At 31.3% G+C, this 21117-nt stretch overlaps 1 protein-coding gene across 1 annotated transcript; it reads left to right on the forward strand.

The window, feature by feature from the left end:
* Positions 1 to 1705: 1705 nt before the first annotated feature.
* Positions 1706 to 6249, forward strand: LOC143084419 (uncharacterized). Its single transcript, XM_076260792.1, has 5 exons — positions 1706 to 1759; positions 2079 to 2266; positions 2699 to 2761; positions 4200 to 4436; positions 5960 to 6249. Exons 2-5 carry the CDS (start codon positions 2086 to 2088, stop codon positions 6196 to 6198), a joined length of 720 nt encoding a protein of 239 aa, XP_076116907.1. The 5' UTR covers positions 1706 to 1759; positions 2079 to 2085; the 3' UTR covers positions 6199 to 6249.
* Positions 6250 to 21117: the final 14868 nt, after the last annotated feature.

The raw sequence follows: 21117 nt of genomic DNA on the forward strand, positions 1-21117 counted from the left end.
GAAGAGGTATCAACTTAGGAAATGAAACTCTGTACAGAGAATAGCAGTTTTCATAGTCATTTTCTTTTTCCAATAAAGAGATAGCTGTATGTTTAAATGAAATAAATATTTTGGACGACCGGTCGAAAGGGTTAGAACATTCATTAAAAAAAAAAAACGCTTTCTGGTGAATGGATATAAGATGAATTCTTTTTTTTTTTGTAATCACCTTTTTAACATTTTCTACGTGGAGAAGAAAAGACATCTTTATGATTAATTTGTGTCAAATGGGATGTTTTTCTTTTTTTTTATATAACTAAAATATATCATAAAAAAAAGATATATTGTCTTACAGTATTTATAAACTAAATAAATTTCATCAATGTAATATATATTTACTAAACCGTAACAAAACGTTGGAAATATAAAACAAATGTAAGCGTTTTCTTCTGCTGAAGGGGACATACCTCTACTGCCGATAGTAGGGAAGGGATGATTTATATATAAATAAAATGATAAAAATACCTGGTTGATAGTTTTTTACGTTTCATCTACATAACGCAAATAAGTGGACAAAAAAACCCCTGGGTGGCCAGCTACAAACACGAAATTGAAGAGTATTGCAATTATTTCAAAAAGTTTATGCAAAATAGGTCTTAGCTTAAGATATTATAGACTGGTGGCTAGAAAAAACCCCACAATGTTTCGAGTATTTCAAAATTTGATGATTTTTTCAAAACTAGAAAACTAAAATGATCGACAATTTTAATAATACTTCACGATAACTCAAAACTAATAAGCTGTTGATACCTTCAGAGACGTAACGTGTCAGACCACTATTTACTATTCATATATATTGCTCTGAAATATTTCAATCTATCAGAATCATGCAGAGACAAAGCCTTGATTAATTATTAATTGCAATGATTTAAATTCATCATATAATTTAGAGGTCTTAAATATTGTTTTTATTATGTAAGACTTTAAACTCTGCTGAAAAGAGATAAGAAAACTCATATGAACTTGTAAACCTGAAGTTTACTGTTACAGACATTGAATTAAATCTTGGAAGTACATGAACAAGCATCACCAGAGGTAGACGCAGACATGCATGTACAAACATTACCAAAGGTAGACTCGGACATGCATGTACAAGCATCACCAGAGGCAGACTTAAACATACATGGATCTAACGAATGTTATGCACTGGAAAGCAAAGACAAGTGCTCTGAAATAGTGACATCTGAAAAAGAGGAAATTATCTACATAGCAGTGGCTCTACCCATGGAACCTCAAAGGTACAATGCATATATCTAAACAGTCCAAGTGATAAGTTATAATATCATGTGTAAAACCATTCAAGCGGGAATATAAAAAACGAGTAACGTGAATCACATCAACAAACGAAAACCACTGAAAATCAGGTTATAAAAAAAAATTCTTATAATATCACAACGCAACGATCTATGCGAGTCATATAAAAGGAGGTAAACACACTCATTGCAATATCAATTCATAGACTCTCACACCAAATATATAGAAATCCAGAGTGCAACAAGTAAAAGCAAAGGACGAAAAAAGTTGTTCAGAAAAATCAAATTCATCAACAGCTGCTGTTTGACTGTCTGCCAAATAGTTGAAAGGAATATACATATATTCAATATCAAATATACAGTCACGCAATTTTCTCATATTCGTTTTCAGAAAATAGAAATAAAATGAAAGTTAAAGCAAATATAAGAAGACATCACTCCTTGACGTATTAATTAAGCAAACTAAGGTAAGTTATAGTTTCTGACTCCTGTTATTATTTTGTTGTATGATCTCAAATACTTTAGATTTAAGATATTCAACTGTGTTTCCGTGAACGGTTTTAAAACAAGAAATGATCTTTATTTGTAACATTCTTCTCAAGAGACGGATATCTATTTTTCGTTGTATATCTAATACACAATAACAATAAAGTTACAAATATAAATAATTCAGCACCACCGAATTCAATATTTTTAAACTTATTTGCGAAAAAAAAACATATGTCTTGATACCTCTAGTTTCAATTCATAAATCCTATATATTACTTGCATTATATCTCATTGCAGAATTAACATGAATTTACCATTAGTGACAATAGTGCTGACAACTGTTGTTGTAGTTGTCAAAAACCATGAATGTAAAGACTATGACCTGTCGGCTTCAGATCAGTCTCTGATAGATATGATGAAACATTATCTTCATACGTCAAGGAAAGAAGAAAGTTCATATCATGCAAGCAAACCTGCTGATACAGGTTATAATATTTTATACCAAGCTTAATTTATTTGCCTTTTAATATAACGTTTTAGGCATGTTCAACAGAAATATATAAAATGATATGCGACGAATATACTTATTGTTGATCATTAAGTTATAATATTATCATTATTCATTCAAAAGATTCACAATAATAAATTAAGTCAGCTGTCCTCCAGATTTTTTGCAAAATTTAATGTTAACCCCCAAAACCGGTTTGGCCATTATATAAAAATTTCAAGTTAATTTACTATTTCCACAGTGTGTATGTTAAATATGTTTAAATAAACATGTGTTCCAATAGTATTGACTATATTTATTATAGGTTGAAAAATACAAGCAAAGTTTAGATATTTCTGTAGTGTCTTTTTAGTGTATTTTATTTTTACTTTAGTGGAACCTTAACAGTTGTTATTTGTTTTTATCGTAGGAGTGACGTACGTGCATTGGGGTAACAAAAGCTGTCCAAAAGGAGCGGGTATAGTGTATACAGGTAACGAACTTTATATCTTAGTAGCATGGTTTCGACTCCCGGCGAGGGTAGAACAAAAAAATTGCGAAAGCAAATTTACAGATCTAACATTGTTGGGTTGATGTGTAGACGAGTTGTATATGCATAATGTGCACAGCCATGTATCACCATCACTGCTGGTGATCCGATGGATAAATCTGTTGTGGAGTTGTAACTGGCTCAGACGTACTTATAAATATAATTATTTTATGTGACTGTATCTTACATTAATTTGTAGGATCCTTTTCTATAGATAGTTTAGCTGATCTGTAAGAATAACATCTTCATGTCTTATATATCATGTACTGTAGTACAACGCTAGATTAAAACTGACGTGGAAAGGTAACACCCGGCCACCAAAAGCTTCATTTTTATGAAGCCCAGGTGGTCGCGTGGTCTAGCGGAACGGCTACAGTGCAGGTCATTTGGTGTCACGATATCTCAGTAGCAAGGGTTGGAGTCACGGCGAGGGGATGAAAAAAAATTGCGAAAGCAAATTTACAGATCTAACATTGTTGGGTTGATGTTTAGACGAGTTGTATACCATAATGTACACAGCCATGTATCACCATCACTGCTGGTGATCCGATGGATAAATCTGTTGTAGAGTTGTCACTGGCTCAGACGTACTTATAAATATAATTATTTTCTGTGACTGTATCTTGGATTAATTTGTAGGATCCTTTACTATAAATAATTTAGCTGATCTGTAAAAATAACATCTCCATGCCTTATATATCAACTCTTAAGAAAATTGACAACACCACATTAAGGAATAAATTGTCAAAGAGACCGAACATTCAAAGCCGCAATCCGTCCCCAGAAATTTTCAACAAATCAATGATGAATGGAAAGTTGTAAATAATAGAAGCAGAGGACGCGGAGGAAGACGTGGACGAGGGCGTGGAAGAATAGATAACCCTAATCGCGGTTGTAGAGGTGGGGGCATCACCAAACATGAAGCATATAGAAAAGAGATGGAACGTTATTTTATACAACGTTCCAATCGAAATTAAATCCAGAGAACTTTTAATAACGAACAATGGCGGAACGTAATAAACCTCCTTAACGACGTCGCCTACATCGACACTACATCAGTTATCCTGAAGAGTCCCAATGGAAGGATGAAATCGATAGAATGGAACTGTTTTACTTATTCTATTATTCTATTTAATGAATGTATATATATATATTGAACAATAGTTTTTTGTTTAATCTTAAATATTATATTCAATCTTAAGTAATTTTTTATGAAGCAACTTATGTTTTGGTTATTTCAATAGAAATAAAAGATGATGTAAAACAGAATTCCTCCAACACAAGAAGTTGTAAAAACAAATTTTTGACAAGAAAAATGTTATAATTCATTTCATTTCTACGCTGTAGTAGAGTTTGTCTATTATGTTTTTGCGTATTTAAGGACAAGTTGGTGGTACCGATCGTACCAGTAAAGGAGGTGGTGTGAACTATTTGTGTCTCCCTGGTGACCCAGAGAATGGACTGCATCAATCATATGGCAATGCTCAAATATATGGTAGTGAATATGAACTTGGTTCATCATACAAGCCATCCGGATGGTCTGAAAGTATGAACAACAAGGAAGTACCATGTGCTGTATGTTACAAAAAACACAGATCAACGGTCCTGATGATACCAGGTATGTCCTTGTTATAGACTTTGATAAATTGGAAAGGATTTATAATCAATTTAATTATAAAAAATATCAAGAAGATGTGATATGATCGTCAATAAGACAACTCTACACTAGACACAGAATGACGAACAAATAAGCAACCATAGGTCACCCTCTGGCCTTCATGAATGAGTAAAACTCATACTGAACATCAAGCTTATAAACGGTTTCAAAATGACAAATGACGAATGCTAAGTTTGTGTGTATGATCATAATAAAAGCAACGACAGTTTGACTGATATATTACTAATCTGTTATTGAACTATAGGAACAAAAGCTTTAAGCGAAAGGTTTAACGATTTGCTACGTATTAAACCAGTTTGCATGGTTATGCTGCATTGTTATGCAATGAATAATATTCAATTTTGTTTGCTATTATGAAAATACAACACTTCAATGAACACTTGGTACAACGAAGATTCCATATTTTAATCAATCATTCAGTGTTTTACATTTTAGTTTTGCAAATCCAAAGCATTGGTTCTTTAACAAAAATTGTGAAAATACAATGTATAAAGAAAAATAAGATTTAAACATTAGGCTTATATACAATCCAAAGATCAAACCAGTTTAAAGACTTAACAAACCTTTTGTTACATCAGCGATAAACTTATTCAATTACTGTAACACTATCAAATTTCAACTGCAAAATTTGTAAATTCAGTAGTCATTTATAGAAAAATTAACATTAAGTCTCATTCTGTTTTTTTATTTGTAAACTTTTACGTTTTTTCGAATATGATATAATATAGCCAAAGTGACATATAGGTCCAGTGGGCCGAATGTAAATGTCAAATTGCTATGTATATAATTGTATAAATGCATGTTATGATTCACATGTCACTCTAATAAAAAGTAACTTACTTACTTACTTACTTAAATTATAGTAATTATGGGTTAACTCCCTTTAGGCAAAGTTAAACTTACATGGATATGGCTATTATTTTTATTTCCTTTTCGGTCATGTAGCTATATAGCTCTCCTACTCTTTCTTGTATATATGCATTATCTATTAATTTCATGATTACAAAATTATGAATTTGTCGAATTACCAAGGATTTTCTTATCCCAGGCTTAGATAACCTTCTCCGTATTTGGCGTAACCTTTGGGAATTTAGGGTCCTCAATGCTTTTTAACTGTGTACTTGTTTGACTATATATTTATTTTGATCTGAGCGTCACTGATGAGTCTTATGAAGACGAAACACGCTACTGGTGTTATAAATTTTCAGCTTGGTTCTTTTAATAGTTATATAGATAACAAGATTAGAATTACATAAGGCTAGTTGTACTATTATATATATATGTTTTTTTTTATAAAACTTACAGCATTCTTTTTATGAAATATATGACATTTTCACTTGATTGTTTATAGTTATAGAATATAAATGCAAGCATTAAAACCATGAGCACATGATAATACAACTTTTCTTGGTTTAGGTGGTGACTTATTATGTATTAATATAATTCTTTTATAAACATTTTAGGTCGAAAGACTTGTTATAAAGGATGGACCTCAGAATATCAAGGTTATCTGTTGAGTAGTCACGCAGGTCATTTTAAAAAAGACTTCGCTTGCGTTGATAGAAATGCAGAACCGTTGGATAATAAAAATGGAGATGAACACGGAGCTTTGTTTTATGCTCTCCGGACCAAATGTGGAAGTTTGAGATGTCCACCGTATTCAAATGAAGCAGACTTACTTTGTGTTGTTTGTACAAAGTAGCATTTGACAAAAATTAACATATTATAACAAATAAATTTATTTTTATTTGAATGACTTCAGAAGGTTATCGATTCTAATTAAATCCACTTGTTACATTAGCAAATAACACTACAGGGAGGAACTTTAGTGTCATCAATGTAACACTAAGGGAGATTGTTAACAACTATTGCACACACACATGTCTAAAGTTGGTATCTACTTTAACAGTCACTAGGTCTATACAACGTACTACTGGTTGACCTTCTTCCTCGATGGTATCCCAATACCAGCAGTCAACATTCACCCAATGTCCTGTTAAAAATCTGTTTATCAAAGATGCAAAGTGTATTATTTTGTTTGCCATACTCATCGGTGACGCTCTAATAAAAAATGTTAAAATGCCACAATAAAATATTATGACATTATTTATTTACCCATAAGCAATGGCCTTCGATACATGTTTTGTTTTTATCAGTTGTAATTGTCTTTGGACTAGCTTCAATAACTGCAAGTCATCTCAATTCTGTACTCAGTGTCATTTTGTTGATTGGATGTACAAGTACCCAGCCATGTCAACTCTGTTTTATTGTTGAATGTTTTTCTATTTGTATCCACCTGATGTGTTTAGCCTTTTTCAACTGTTTTTATTGTTTGTCCCTATGTTGTTTTGTTACACCATCGTCTCAGGCTATGGGAGAGAGGTGGGCGTCCATGAACATGTTTTTACCTTGCCACGTTCTGTATGTGCATATCAAGTGAGGAGCCTTTAACTTTGTACTTGTCATTTGTTGACGTGCTATTTCTTTTGTTTTTCGTTCTTTATTTTGTATATAATTTTGCAATTTGATTTCTCTTTTTAATGGGTTTACATTTTCCATTTCGGTGCCTTTTTTATCTAGCTATTGCTTATTAGCTTTGCTTATTGTTGAAGGCCGAACGATGAACTATATTGGTAAATGTCTGTGTTATTTGATCTCTTGTGAAGAATTGTATAATTTGCAATAATATCCTCTTCTTATATTAAAAACATTTATGCGCACCAAAGTAAGTTTTTAAAGCTAATTATATTAATCATAAATCACTATCTTAAAACTGGTAATTTCCAAACCAGGAAGAGATATCAATACAATAATATAAAATCGATAACTGCAAGTATGAACTATTTCCGGAAACTTTTTCTTTCCAAACAAGCTAGATACACATATTAATAAATTAAAATTTCATATATACTTATTTATTTACGGTCAAAAATGAAATATTTATAATATAGATTAGATAAATGTTTTATTGTTAAACAGAGAGAAATCCTGGATTTCTTGTTAAAATAAGGATACCCTTTACTAGAATGCTGGACTAGTGAAGTAAATTGTTAACAGCAAGCAATATATTGTTGAATAAAAAAAAAAAAAAAAGTTTTTAAAGCTCCCAACAAGCAGTTGATTTAGCATTTTTATTCGAGTGTCTTTAGTGAGTAGTATGTACACAAAGCGCAAATATGGCGAGGAGAAATCTAAGTCGATATCATACGTGGTCGCTGTTTCATCTTCTGGTGTATCACAGACAACCCAAGTGGTCATAGCTCACCTTATACATGAATGGGCGTATTTTTTTGGATTTATTTTTCATACAAAAGTTATATAGTGTGTTACATAGGAGCATAATAACGACGTTAAGTCGATATTTTAATTCGGACTATACTTTGCAACAAACCTCCAATCATATTGTACAAAGGCATGTCAACAAGCAAACCCCTAAAAGTGTTTCCAACTGCAGTGTTCTGATCGGGAGGTATTAAATATTAAAAATTAAAAGTATTCAAAAAGATGTAACAAAAAAAAAAAAAAAAAAAAAAAAAAAATAACAAAAGCAATTAAAAACCAATTGTTCAGAGAACAATTGAAGGTCTTTCCATCAAAACAATGTATTTTGATATGAAAAGTTGTGAAACTAAGTTTAAAATGTCATTTCAATCGTCAAATGATAGCTCCTAGTAAGCTGATTCCAAAAATATATTGTTTCCATACATTTTTTTTAAATAAGGGAGATAATTTGTTACTTCCGGTTTAAAAAATGTTACTTCCGATTATATTTGAATATTTACTTGACACTGATTCCAAAAATATCTGGTTCTATATACTTTTATATTAATAAAGTACAAAAAAATATATATTTCCGGTTTAAAAAAGGTCACTTCCGGTTGTTTTTTACAAGGTTAAATGGTTTGATACCTTTTTCTAAAAGTTGTATATCTTTATCATGTATACATATAGAATAAAAGCAAAGGTCAAAATCTAGAACGTCAAATTAAGCTATGACCTTGAGATCAATTTCAAGGTCATAAACCAAGGACCTCAAATCAAAAGACCATAGGTCTTTATTATATTTAGTTAATGAGTTATATCACCAAACGCGTATTTTTAAATACAAGAGGGGAGAAAACTCCCTTTTACATTCAACTTACGCTTGCAATCAAAATTTACATCTTACGACATGTCGCAACTAACAATTTAGTAAAAATAATTTGTTGATATCTTATACAGTCTTTGGATATAAGTGAAAATAAGCCAAATTCAAATATTAGAATATGACCTTGACTTTTGACCTTGACCTAATTTTCTTTTTTGGGACCAAGGACCTCAAATCAAAAGATCCTAGGTCTCTATCACTTATGATTTATAAGATAGAAATTCATATCACTTATATCAGATGCATAAGGGGAAATAACTCTCATATGGAGCGGTCATATCGCTTCGGTCAAATAGGACAAATCATGCGAAGGATATAACGAGCAATTTTGTAAAATAAATTTGTCATAATCTTTTACGGTTGCGAAGGAGATGCGCTAACAAGGAAAACAGTGTTTGGGGAGATAACTCCTACAAAGAAAAGTATTCGTTTACGCAGGGTAAATTTCAAAAGCGCATAAACTGTTCGATATCATATACCAAATATCTAAGCGACATATTGCGAAACAAATGTTTATCGCAAGAACAAAATTAGGCGGAAGAAAAAAAAAAAAAATAATCAGAAGAAAAACAATAGGTCTTTCCACAGAAAAGTGGAAAGACCTAATAAATAACAAAAAAAAAAAAAAACAACAACAACAAATTAACCCCAACAATTTAAAAATTTAAAAAAGCAAATTTACAATATTTTGTCTGCTAAAATCTTATTTCTTTTTTTTTATAAGCAAATTAAATAGTATGCATGTTATTTCTGTACTCGATCAAACGAAAAAAATACGTGAACGACATCACATATCCAGTGAAAATGTCATTCTGAAAGGTCATCGACTATGGTTAAAGATAGGTTTTAGGAGAATCAAAATATTAAAATATATAAATCAATTGAAACAATGAATAGAACGCAATACCTTTCTTCAAATATATAACAGCAAATCTAGAAAACTACGTGAATAACATTAATTTGGTAAATCATTGAGATGGTGTCAAAATGGCTACAGTAGCATACTGGTGTTCAAAAGTCGTACATCGATTAAGACAAAACAAACCCTGGTTACAAACCAAAACTGAAGGAAACTCTTCACCAATAAAAATGTAAAAAGTAAAATCACAAAAAACTTAACTCTGAGGAAAATTCAAAAAGGAAAATACCCTAATCAAATGGTAAAATCAAAAGCTCCAAAACATCAAACGAATGGATAGCAACTGCCGTATTCCTGATTTGGTACTGTCATTTTCTTATGTAGCAAATGTTGGATTGAATCTGGTTTTATAGCCAGCTAAACCTCTCACTTGTATGACAGTCGCACCAAATTCAATTATATTGACAATGATGCAGGAACAAACCAAACAGACACAAGAATGTTAAAAAGGTCAAAATAGGGGTACATCAGTCATTATTGTGTTATAATCTTAATCACAAATGACATCACCGAACTACAGGCTCATGGCTTGGGACAGGATGACAATTATGACAGGGTTTTGCATTTGAAACATTATCTGCTAACCATTCTGAAGAACCTGAAATCACTACCATTTAGGTCTTTATGTAGTGATCGGTTGTTTGCCATATCGGCACCTTTTGTATTATTCCGATTATTCGTTTGGTATCTCTTCGAATTATGTATATTAGATGTCGGCTTTATTCGCAGCTGTATTTCTGTTTTCGTATTATGTATAACCTTAAAATACTTCGGAATAAGTGTGCGGAGTTGAACGCTTTTGGTGTTAAATTAAGACGCACATCATATATTTATAAATATTAGAAACTTACTCATTTTTAATTTAAATCATCTTTTACATTTCATGTTACCAATTATAATCATTAAGATATCTCATATTAATATATCAGTTTTACATCAAAAACAAATAATGAGATGTGTTATTATTACCCATGAAACAAAAATCCACTAAGGTTCAAATTTCTAAGATATCTAAGACATAACCACGATAGGTCACCCAATGTCCTTCGACAAGGGAAATGTATATATGTTTTTTCTTGAGACAATGAGCCCACGAGACAAACATCCGCTAATATTTCAGATATCTAAGACATAACCATTATAGGTCACCCAATGCCCTTCAAGGAATGACTGTAATATTTTTTCTGTCTATGAATAAATAACATAAAAATGTGGTGCACACTGAATAACCGCGTAGCGTGTTATTTTAAAGTGTGCAACACATTTTTTTAATGTCATTTCGAATAGACAGATGAATTATTACAGTTATTTCTTATAATTTAATATTTAATTACACCTTATGTAAGAAACCTGGGTTTTGATTGGTTGATAGCCAGTGTATTTTTCAGCAAATTACTTTTATCAAATGAATATCGTTCATTTCTAAACATCGCCGGGTTATTTGCAAAAAGGATATGCCTTTTTTACCCTCTCTGTCGTGGTATTTTCCAAAAAATACTCTATCCGATGGGTTGCTTGTAATGTCACGATCATCAATGCGTTTTGAACGTTAACATTCGTTGTAATTAAACAGATATAGCATGTTCTTGAGGGGTATTTGCGAAAAAAACCAATATTGAAAATGAATTTCCCCTCGACTTACGGCTCGTGAAATATAATATTCTGTCGACTGGTATTTTTTGATAATACCCCTCCTTCACATGATATATTTGTTCAAAATTCCATTTTTAACTAGAGTAAACCATTGAAAAACGTTGATGACGTCATGGTCACATGACTAAACTATGTCTATGAGCAGACAAAACGACGTCAGCTAATCAGAAGACGAGTTACATCTACAATTAAATTATTCAACAAGGGAAATGTTTTATTGTTATTCTTCCTCATATTCTAAATTTTATCATTCTTAAACATTGTACAGAACGGTTATCAAAGGCAATCATTGATGTAATATGCCGTTTTGTCTTCATTTTGAATACTTAAAGATATTGTCCTTGAACCCAACTGACTATTCGTATAATGACGTCAATATTTCGTTTCTACGCGGTATAAATACAAAGTTCATTCACAGTAATAATTGTATATCTGACAACTTTCTAACACAATTTCATAAAAGAATATATCGCAATTATATATAACTAAAGGAAATTATTTTACAATTAATTATAAAAGTTTTATCATCATTTTTCATCTGCTTTTGCCACAAAATGAGATCTGTGAAGAATTCTTATGGGTGTGAACAAAACCAGTTCAAGTTTTATAGTTGTACAATGGACGGTAAGTACATTATATTATTACTTAATAAATGTATCTATAATAATTTAAAAATGTTTATTGATAATACCGTGTTCTATTCATTAAACATGACATACTTTGGAAATACAATACAAAGTATTGTAAAATCAGTATCCTTGGTATCGTCAAAATATAAGTTTTTGATTAGGTTGAAAATAATTTCATTCGGCAAAAAATATCAACTCAAGAATTAATTAACTAATACCAGTTTTAAACAAGCGAAATAACAAAGTAGTAGAATATATGACAACTTTTATTTTAATTTTAAATCGAAGGGACAACTGTCACAACAAATGTGTACAATTAACCAAATGAAACTATAACGCCTAAACCTCCATGATAACTGAAAGAGATAATATAATAGGTGTGTCTAGTGTGCTCTTCGTTTAATAATCTTTTTAAGGACAACGAACTCAATTGTTTAAATAAGCGGAGATGTTAGCTATACTGCAATGAAAAAGCAACAAACAACACAAATAAGTTAACAAACAAGACCTGCAATCTTTATTAGTGAAACGTGTCGATACTATATTTTGAAAAATCGGAGTCAAACTTTTATGAGTAAATAAACAGACAGTATCAGATATTAGCCACGTACACAAAAATTTCCGACTACAAATAGCAAAAAAGTAGTCTTACAAGGAAACAAAGATGCACAAATTGTTTGCATTCTTTTATGTTTCTGCTGTACCTCAATCTTTTTACACTTTAACCTACTATGTCTGTTTGTTTTATTCAGATATCGTTGTCAATATAAACGAATTCTATGCGACTCTCATACAATTGAAAAGTTAAGCTGGCTATAAAACCAGGTTTAATTTACATTATGAAACACATGATTTTCACAAAATCATCGGAGGTATACACATCAATTTGTTTTAGAAATAAGACTATAATTGGTCTTTTAGATACTCATTAATTCGCGTTGGCCAAGCATGATGAAATGAAAGTTTACAATAAAAATATGAACAATGTGATATTACATCTAAGCTGTCAAAACAAGGTCAGTTCCGAACAACATTTTATTGGTATGTGTGAAATAATATACCATAATAAATATTAATTATAACGGCTCTAAAATACAACACACAGTAGGTGACCATTTAAATGTAATCCATATTATTTTACAATTGTTTTTTGTGATAGATTGAACGCATTTGATGCAGTAAGTCTTTCTTCTTTATTTTTCTTCTCAAAAAGTCCATATACTCCCATTATCCTGTTTCGTTGTTTCCAAAGCAGATGCGGCGGCTTTATTCCACTCCCACGTATCATAACAACGCATACACACACAAATGTAACACTGATTATTCCCATTATACTAAAAATAAGAAGATGTGGTATAATTGACAATGAGACTATCCACCAAATTTCTAATGGAGTAAATTTAAGCAATTAGAGTAAACCGTACGACCTTCAAAATTGAGAAAAATACTTACCGTATTGTCAGCAAGAATAAGCCCCGAAATGAAAAATATGACACAATTCAACTTAGACAACTAAAGTCCTGGTTCATAAACAAACAATTTACGAAAAAATAATATGAAAAAAAAAAAAAAATAATTAAACAGTCAGAACTTGATATAAATAGTCAGAACTTGATATATTTAAAAACAAATATACGCCTCTAGAACTAATGTTAATACCCGAGGATATCATTAGCTTTGTAGTCAGTGATTCGGTTTTGGTATAATTCATAACAAACCTTTCTTAAATTGTCCGTAACACAAATTTGAAGAGTATTAAGAAACTCAAATTTCTATTCCCCGAGACAAAATTCACATGAAGGTTGGATTTGACTACTATTGTTAGAAGTTGCAATATTAGTTTCCTAACAGTTTAGTACGTTATCAACAAGAAAGAAGAATAATGGAAAATAGAGGGTTAGTATAAAGATACTTTTGAGCTCATCATACCTTCATAGAAAAATATTTAATCAGAAGAGGTATCTATTGTTAGAAAATCACTCTTCTAGTCTAGTGCGATTTTCTAGATTTACCTTTATCAAACACGCAAAAAGGCAAAAGGTTTCTGCAGAAAGTCCCATTGTTCAAAGAATAAAACGTATTAATTGTCTTTTCAAATTTCAGATTATGGTATTATGTAAAGAAATTATAATTTCGAGACAAACGAAAAGTGTTGTACACTTTAATGTGAATGCAACTCTGTACAAAGAATTGCAGTATACATAGTCATTTATTTTACAAATAGAAGGTACATTAATGCTAATATGAAATAAAAAGTTTAAACAACCGGTTGAAAGGGTTGGAACTATAACTATTTGAAAGAAGGTAATGGAGAACGTCTGATCCACATGTTGTGATTACGGTGTAGAAAATCTGTTAAATTCACAACCTTAGCTTATTTATTTTAAATGTGCTTAAAGATTGTAGTTTTGAATAAATGATCAATTTATTTTAAATATGCTTTAAGATTGGAGTTTTGATGAAGATTATATGTTTAATGAAAGTAATACAAGTATAGTGATGATTTTATTGATTGAATAATAATTTGGTAATATAACAGGATGTGTTAATTCGAGGGAGAAAAACCTTTAATTTGTTATTATCAGAATTGTATAGACATGATTTAAAATTACATTTTTTACATAATTCATTCTATGAGTGTTTTAAATTTGGTCAATTTTCCTCTGTTTGCAGTGAGGGGACAATAAAAATAAAACGCTAAAGCACTAAATCAATTATATGCGATTTTTTTAACTATGGTTAGCAAGAAATTTGAAAGATACGAATGCATGAGTGACGAAACACGAAAAGAGCTTTGAGACCAACAGGACCCTAAAAATCTAAAGTCATCTTAACCTGATGTAGTTGGAACCTCAGTTGTATTTAAAGATTTATATAAAACCATTTATAGATTCAAGAAGTCCATCGACTTTTGGAGCATAACGTTAGCCCCTATGTTCTATTTATTGTATCGCAACATTTGATAATACGGATGCTGTTTAGAAACTAGAGATGTAACTATAAAAAAGCTATTTTTCTTATAAAAGAAGTTCTATAATTTGAGAATACAAACAGGGTGTCTAGCAAATAAGGATAAAAATGAAAGAATATGTTCCGTATATGAAATGATAAGGTTGAAAATGAGAAATCTAATATTCAGTGCATAATGTAGATTTTTATAATTTTTTCATGACGAGAAATGTGTTTAATTTTTTTCAAAGTATCTATGGTTATACTATATAGTTCAGTCCTGTTTCGAGTGTTGCCATCTCGAGTTGGTTGACCGTTATGTAATAATCGTTTCACAGATGACATCGGATATGTTCCATATGTCGTAACTACAATCAACTTCCCTTTTCACCACGAATGTGACCTACCGAATGGGACTTCTTACCGGGTTTGCAATAACATGAGCAACAAGACAGGGGCCACATGAGGAGCAGGAACTGCTGAACCTTCCGCAGCACCTGAGATAACCCAAAGTTTTTTGGTGGGGTTCGTGTTGCTTGCTTGTAGTTTTCTATGTTGTTTCTTGTGTATTATATTTTGTCTGTTTGTCTTTTTTATTTTTTAACCATGGCGTTGTCAGTTTTTTTTTATCGATCTATGAGTTTGACTATCCTGCTGATATCTTTTGCCCCTCTTTTATATCTTTTTATACTATGATATCGTCCTTTATCACCCCTGGTTTGTTCTATAGGGCACTGCCCTTGAATATTGTTTGTCTTTTTGATTGTGTATACTGTTTGGGTGTTTACTAGGGATACAATGTATTGAATCTGAAATGTTATTTAATCATTATACTAGAAACAATGGATGTAAATATTCTGAACTGATGATATACATAAATATAAATACAACAATATCAACCCTCAATTTTAAGTAAAGGTGAATATTTGTTATTTTATTGGCCAAGCATAGAGTGTTGTTAAATCTTGGTATCCGTCACAAAAGAGGGACGAAAGATACCAGAGGGACAGTAAAACTCATAAATCGAAAATTAACTGATAACGCCATGGTTAAAAATGAAAAAGACAAACAGACAAACAATAGTACTCATGACACAACATAGAAGCCTAAATTTACCTGTAAGTAGAATCACATGATGTAAATAAGGAAACATTTTTTAAAGACATGAAGTAGGATTTTATGCATAAATCAAAAATGTACATAAAAGTATTATTATGGTAGCATTGGACACTAGATGGTCAGTTAGATCTATCATGTGGTCTGCCATCAAAAGAAATGTCAAAGTCGTAATTAACCTCTTGTTCTAAACAAACATGAAATATTTGCCACTGGACTTTATGCAACTAACAATCAGTCATGTTCTTTACCTGTTATACACCTTACATGTGTTGTCTTTTTTATGTCCGTCACTCAAGAGTATCGTGTCAAATGGGTATTTTGATATTTATTTTCCTTTATAACTAAAATCTGTAATAATAACAAAGAATATTGTCTTACAGTGTTTATAAACTAAATAAATTCCATGAGGCGTATTATATTATGTACTCTAATTAATCTGAACCGTAAGAAAACGTTGGAAATATAATAAAAATGCTAGCTATTGTTTCTGCTAAAAGGAGGCACTCCTCAACTGCCAATAATAGGGGGAGAGGTAATGGGCGTTTTTCAATAAAAACGTGATTTTCAGACTTAGAAAAGGAAAATCAACTTGTCTTAAATTTTATTTCAATAGTTATTTTGAAAACCTCTATTATAGACCTGTTTGTAAACAAAAAGTGCAATCTTAAATAATCTTTAAAATGATAGTATTTTCATAATTTGTGTACTATTTCGTAGGGGACATTTGTCCACTACGAAACTGCTTCTAAACACACATTTTATAGCAATTTTAAATGTCTCCTATAGACAATCCAGTTTGTTTACTTTATAGACAAGAAAGATCTCATTTTTTTTTCTGAATTGGAGAACCATTTTTATCGATAAAGATTAGACAGTACTTCACATATGATGGTACAACTCATGTTACGTAGTGGACATTTTGATGCGTTTCATAGTTGACAAAACCGTTTCGTAATTGACAAAGAGTTTCGTAGTTAACATGAACCTTATTCTATGTTAATAAAAACATACTAAAAATTACATTAAACTAACCCTTGTTATTGGTTTTCCACGAATATAATTGAAAAAAAAGAGTAAAAAAAGACTACAGGGTAGTGGTAGTGTCAACTACGAAACGTTTTTTTCCCATACTTGTTTCGTAGGTAACCGTTTCGTAGGGGACATATTCACATGTTTTTTCCCCACAATTCCTATATTACAATTGTAACAAAACTGATTGTATTCATCAAAGCATGTATTAAGCTGTACACTGATATTTTTTTCATAATTTTAAAACCAGATACTGAAAGAGATTTGACCCGTTTTGTAGTGGACATTAACAAAAATACGGTATCACTCTGGTCCATTTGCTGTGTTTAATTTTTCTAACAATTTAACTGCCGTTACAAAAGCATCTCTTCTTTTGTAAGACCCTAATGTTTATATTTCTTGCAAACAAAATTACATTGATTTCATTAAACTGTTTATTAGCAAATTTTAATGACTTCGTTTCGTAGTGGACATTTTGTCAGGGACACACCTTCTGAAATTAAAAATCTTATTTTAAAAGCTTTTTATCAAAATATGTTGGCTCTAAACATACTTTTGAATTAATAAAGAACTTATATTAAGTACAAACAACATTTATTTAGTCCATGAATTACTCTCCCTTTTTTAAGAAATGAATACTTATAGAACATATTGTATTTTCTTATTTTAAAAAGATGACGTTTTGATGACGTCACATGGAGACGTTTCCGTAAATTTTGCCTTTTCAGTAAACATTTCATCTGTTGATAAATGCTGTGAACGTTTTGTGTATATCTAAATGTTTAAAACCTATGTTGAAAGACGTGCAAAGTATTAAATCATAAATGAAAAAAAGATTGTTTAGTCTCTAGGAAGTATTGTTAGATTTCCGCAGTCATTTTTGCTAAATAATTGCAATTCTGGTACTCGGTGCAATTTGGGTACCATGACGTTAAGAATAGTATAGCCTGGGGGTTAAAATACACAGTGTTTCGAGTAATGCATAATTTGATTGATAGCTAGAAAACTGAGAGAATAATTAACACTATTAATAATGTTTCATGATAAATGCAATTGCTGACTACTGGGCAGTTGATACGAAACGTGTCAGACAACCACGTTGTGAAAATGACGGAGGCAAATCTTGCATTCCCAACTAATGCCACTGGACCTGGCACATTACTATCATTTACATATATTTAGGATTCTCGTAGGGAATTTTTGAACAACATTCGGAAGAAGGTAAGAGAGAAAGTCGTATCTTCATGTTAGACCTACGTCGTGGGAAAACAGTGTGATTTACTACTTTCGCATGTTGGTACTGATAGTATTGCGTATTATTTTAATTTGCACCCAGTGTAGACAAAAAGTTAGTTGTAGTTTTTTTCTCTCTCAAATTCCGAATGTGTCAGATGTCGATGTTTTACGATATTTGAATTTTTTAATTAGTTTTACCATGATTGTTTTAGAAATTAGCTAGAGATTTCTAGGGAAGACCGAGGGCACTAAAACTATCAAATAGGGGTCCATTCTTGAATATCACATTGAAATATTGAATATCAATTATGAAAGTATTGAGTATTTACTCAACTACAGGAGAAAAACGAGTTATGGAATGTTCGTTGATTGTGTAACGTTTTGTGACAAAAATAATTAGCAAGTTCAACTTTAATTAAGAATTAGTTATAAGAAAAAAGTCTTGTTTTTTAGCGTTAGGGTTAATTCAGTAACGTCCCATAAGATTTGAGTCCGCTCAGTAAATACCCCATTCGAACCCGAATTAATGTCCTAATTATTGTGTCTGTTTGTTTTATATAAATGCATTGAGTTACTACATGGTCATTGATATTCGTTATTTTACATAACAAAGAAGGTGAAGCTAGACATTGCAATAGCGACGTCTGTGATCAAACATAATGCACTGGTTTAATTCTTTGCTTTTTTAACTGATAATTAGTCTATGGCGGGGTTGGAAAATACAATAACCAAAACAGTTCCTTTTATTCCACGTCCCTATAATTAACAGAAATAAAATCCCTCAAGAGATCATAGAAAAAAAAGAACGATGCATGTACATGTCACAAATAGTTATGCATTCTTGGCTTTCACAATTTAGTTGTGGAGCGTTTATGGCTCGGAAATACATACATTATAAAGTAATATTGTTCCTTTTCTAACACTGGGATAATGCCATTACTGTTAGATTGTTAGTCGTCCTCAAGAGTGTCATCAGCTCATTAGTCAGGGATTCGGTATTAACTTGATTTATACTTTTCGTCTTTAAATTCGTTTTTGGTGAATTTATAAATTATACTAAACTGATGTTCTGCCTATTAAGTACGATTTATAAAAATAGTCTTTATATGGTGTTGTTTTATTCTTCATTAGATCACCACTATTAATGAGGTTATACACCCATGGCTTTTTTAATTTTTGATCTAATGTGTCCTCTTCGAAAACGTTAACACTGAAGGTGGTTAAAGGCTATAAAGAAATTTATAAAAATATCACAAAAATCTATGCCAGTCATTTAAAAGGAGGTAAACACATTCATTGTTACTGAAATCCATAGACCCACACACCAACACCGATACAAATCTAGACATCAACGAGTGACAGAAAGGGAGAAATAGGGTTATTCAAAAAAATCAAATTCATCAACACCTGCTGATTGACTGTCTGCCAAAAAGATGAAAGTAATATACATATATTCAATATCAATATACAGTCACGCACATTACCTAATTTCAGTCACAATAAACAGAAACGAAATAAAAGTGAAAAATAATAGCAGACACCACTCCCTGACGTATTAATTCAGTAAACTAGGGTAAGTTAAGTATAACTCCTTTAATGTTGTTTTCAACTTATTTGTAAAAAAAACATATGTCTTTACCTGTAGGTTCAATTTAACAATCCTATGTATTATAAGCATTATATCTAATTGCAGAATTACCATGAATTTACCATTAGTCACAATTTTGCTAGCAACTGTTGTTGTAGTTGTCAAAACCATGACTGTAAAGACTGTGCCGGAAGATAAATTAAGAATATTTGATTGACAACTGTTAAACCAAATGTCCATGACTTAATTTCAGACATAATCGTGCTTTGTCGGCTGAAGCAACTGTGTTTATTTATTTCGGATGCTGGAAAAAGAACGTATGTCCTGCAGTCGACCATTTTACTTTATAGATACAAAACAAAATACGCATATGTATCGTATATCCTGCTTTTATTGGTAGCGAACGGATGCACTGAAATCATTGTTTACTTTGCAGTTTACATTGCGGTCCCCGTATCGATTTTTTTACAGAAAAGAGAAAGCTCGACGAATATCGCCTTTTTCCTGCATTTAGGATTAACGCTAAACTTATGGCCTTGTACAAATAAATGTTACTTATTCAGACAATGTGGTCGGTCTTCTAAATTTAGAAACTATCACTTGAGCTTAATTTTATCATAAAGCCTATCACATTTGTTATACCTTAGCATACAAGCTTTCGCAAACAGACTATTTTTTTTATAAATCCATGTATTTTAATCTTTTAAGCCGTCTAACCTTATCAAATTGGTCCATCGCACTTTAGCGTGACATATATATACTATCGTACTTTAGCAAACAAACAACCATCGCACTTTAGCGTTATACACCATCGTACTTTAGCGTAGATCATCGCACTTTAGCGTGACCATCGTACTTTAAAGTACCATCGCACTTTAGAGTTCTACATATATATTGAACAATACTTTTGTTTTATCTTAAATATTATTTTCGTCTTTAGTAATTTTTTTATTAAGCATTTTACGTTTTGTTTACTTCAATAGAAATAAAAGATGACATGAAACAATAATTCTCTAACACGAGAAGTTGGAAATACAATTTTTTGACAAGAAGCTTTAGTAAAGTTTGTCTATAATATAGTTGTGAATTTAAGGACAAGTTGGGGATAATGATGTTAGTCATAAAGGAGGTGGTGTAAACTATTTATGTCTCCCTAATGATCCAGAGAATGGACAGCATCTACCATATAACAATAACCAGGTATATGGTACTGAATACGAACTGAGTTCATCAGTCAAGCCATCAGGATGGTTTTAAAGTATGGCTAACAAGGAAGTACCATGTGCTGTATGTTATCAAAAACACAGATCAACGGTCCTTGTGATACCAGGTATGCCAATGTTAAAGACGGT

The sequence above is a fragment of the Mytilus galloprovincialis genome, chromosome 7, assembly GCF_965363235.1.
Source record: "Mytilus galloprovincialis chromosome 7, xbMytGall1.hap1.1, whole genome shotgun sequence".
NCBI lineage: Eukaryota > Metazoa > Mollusca > Bivalvia > Mytilida > Mytilidae > Mytilus > Mytilus galloprovincialis.

Coding starts and splice junctions, on each gene's coding strand:
- LOC143084419 (XM_076260792.1), top strand. CDS start 2,086: ATGAATTTACCATTAGTGACAATAGTGCTGACAACTGTTGTTGTAGTT. Junction 2,762..4,199: donor AGCGGGTATAGTGTATACAG/GTAACGAACTTT, acceptor TGCGTATTTAAG/GACAAGTTGGTGGTACCGAT. Junction 4,437..5,959: donor AACGGTCCTGATGATACCAG/GTATGTCCTTGT, acceptor TAAACATTTTAG/GTCGAAAGACTTGTTATAAA.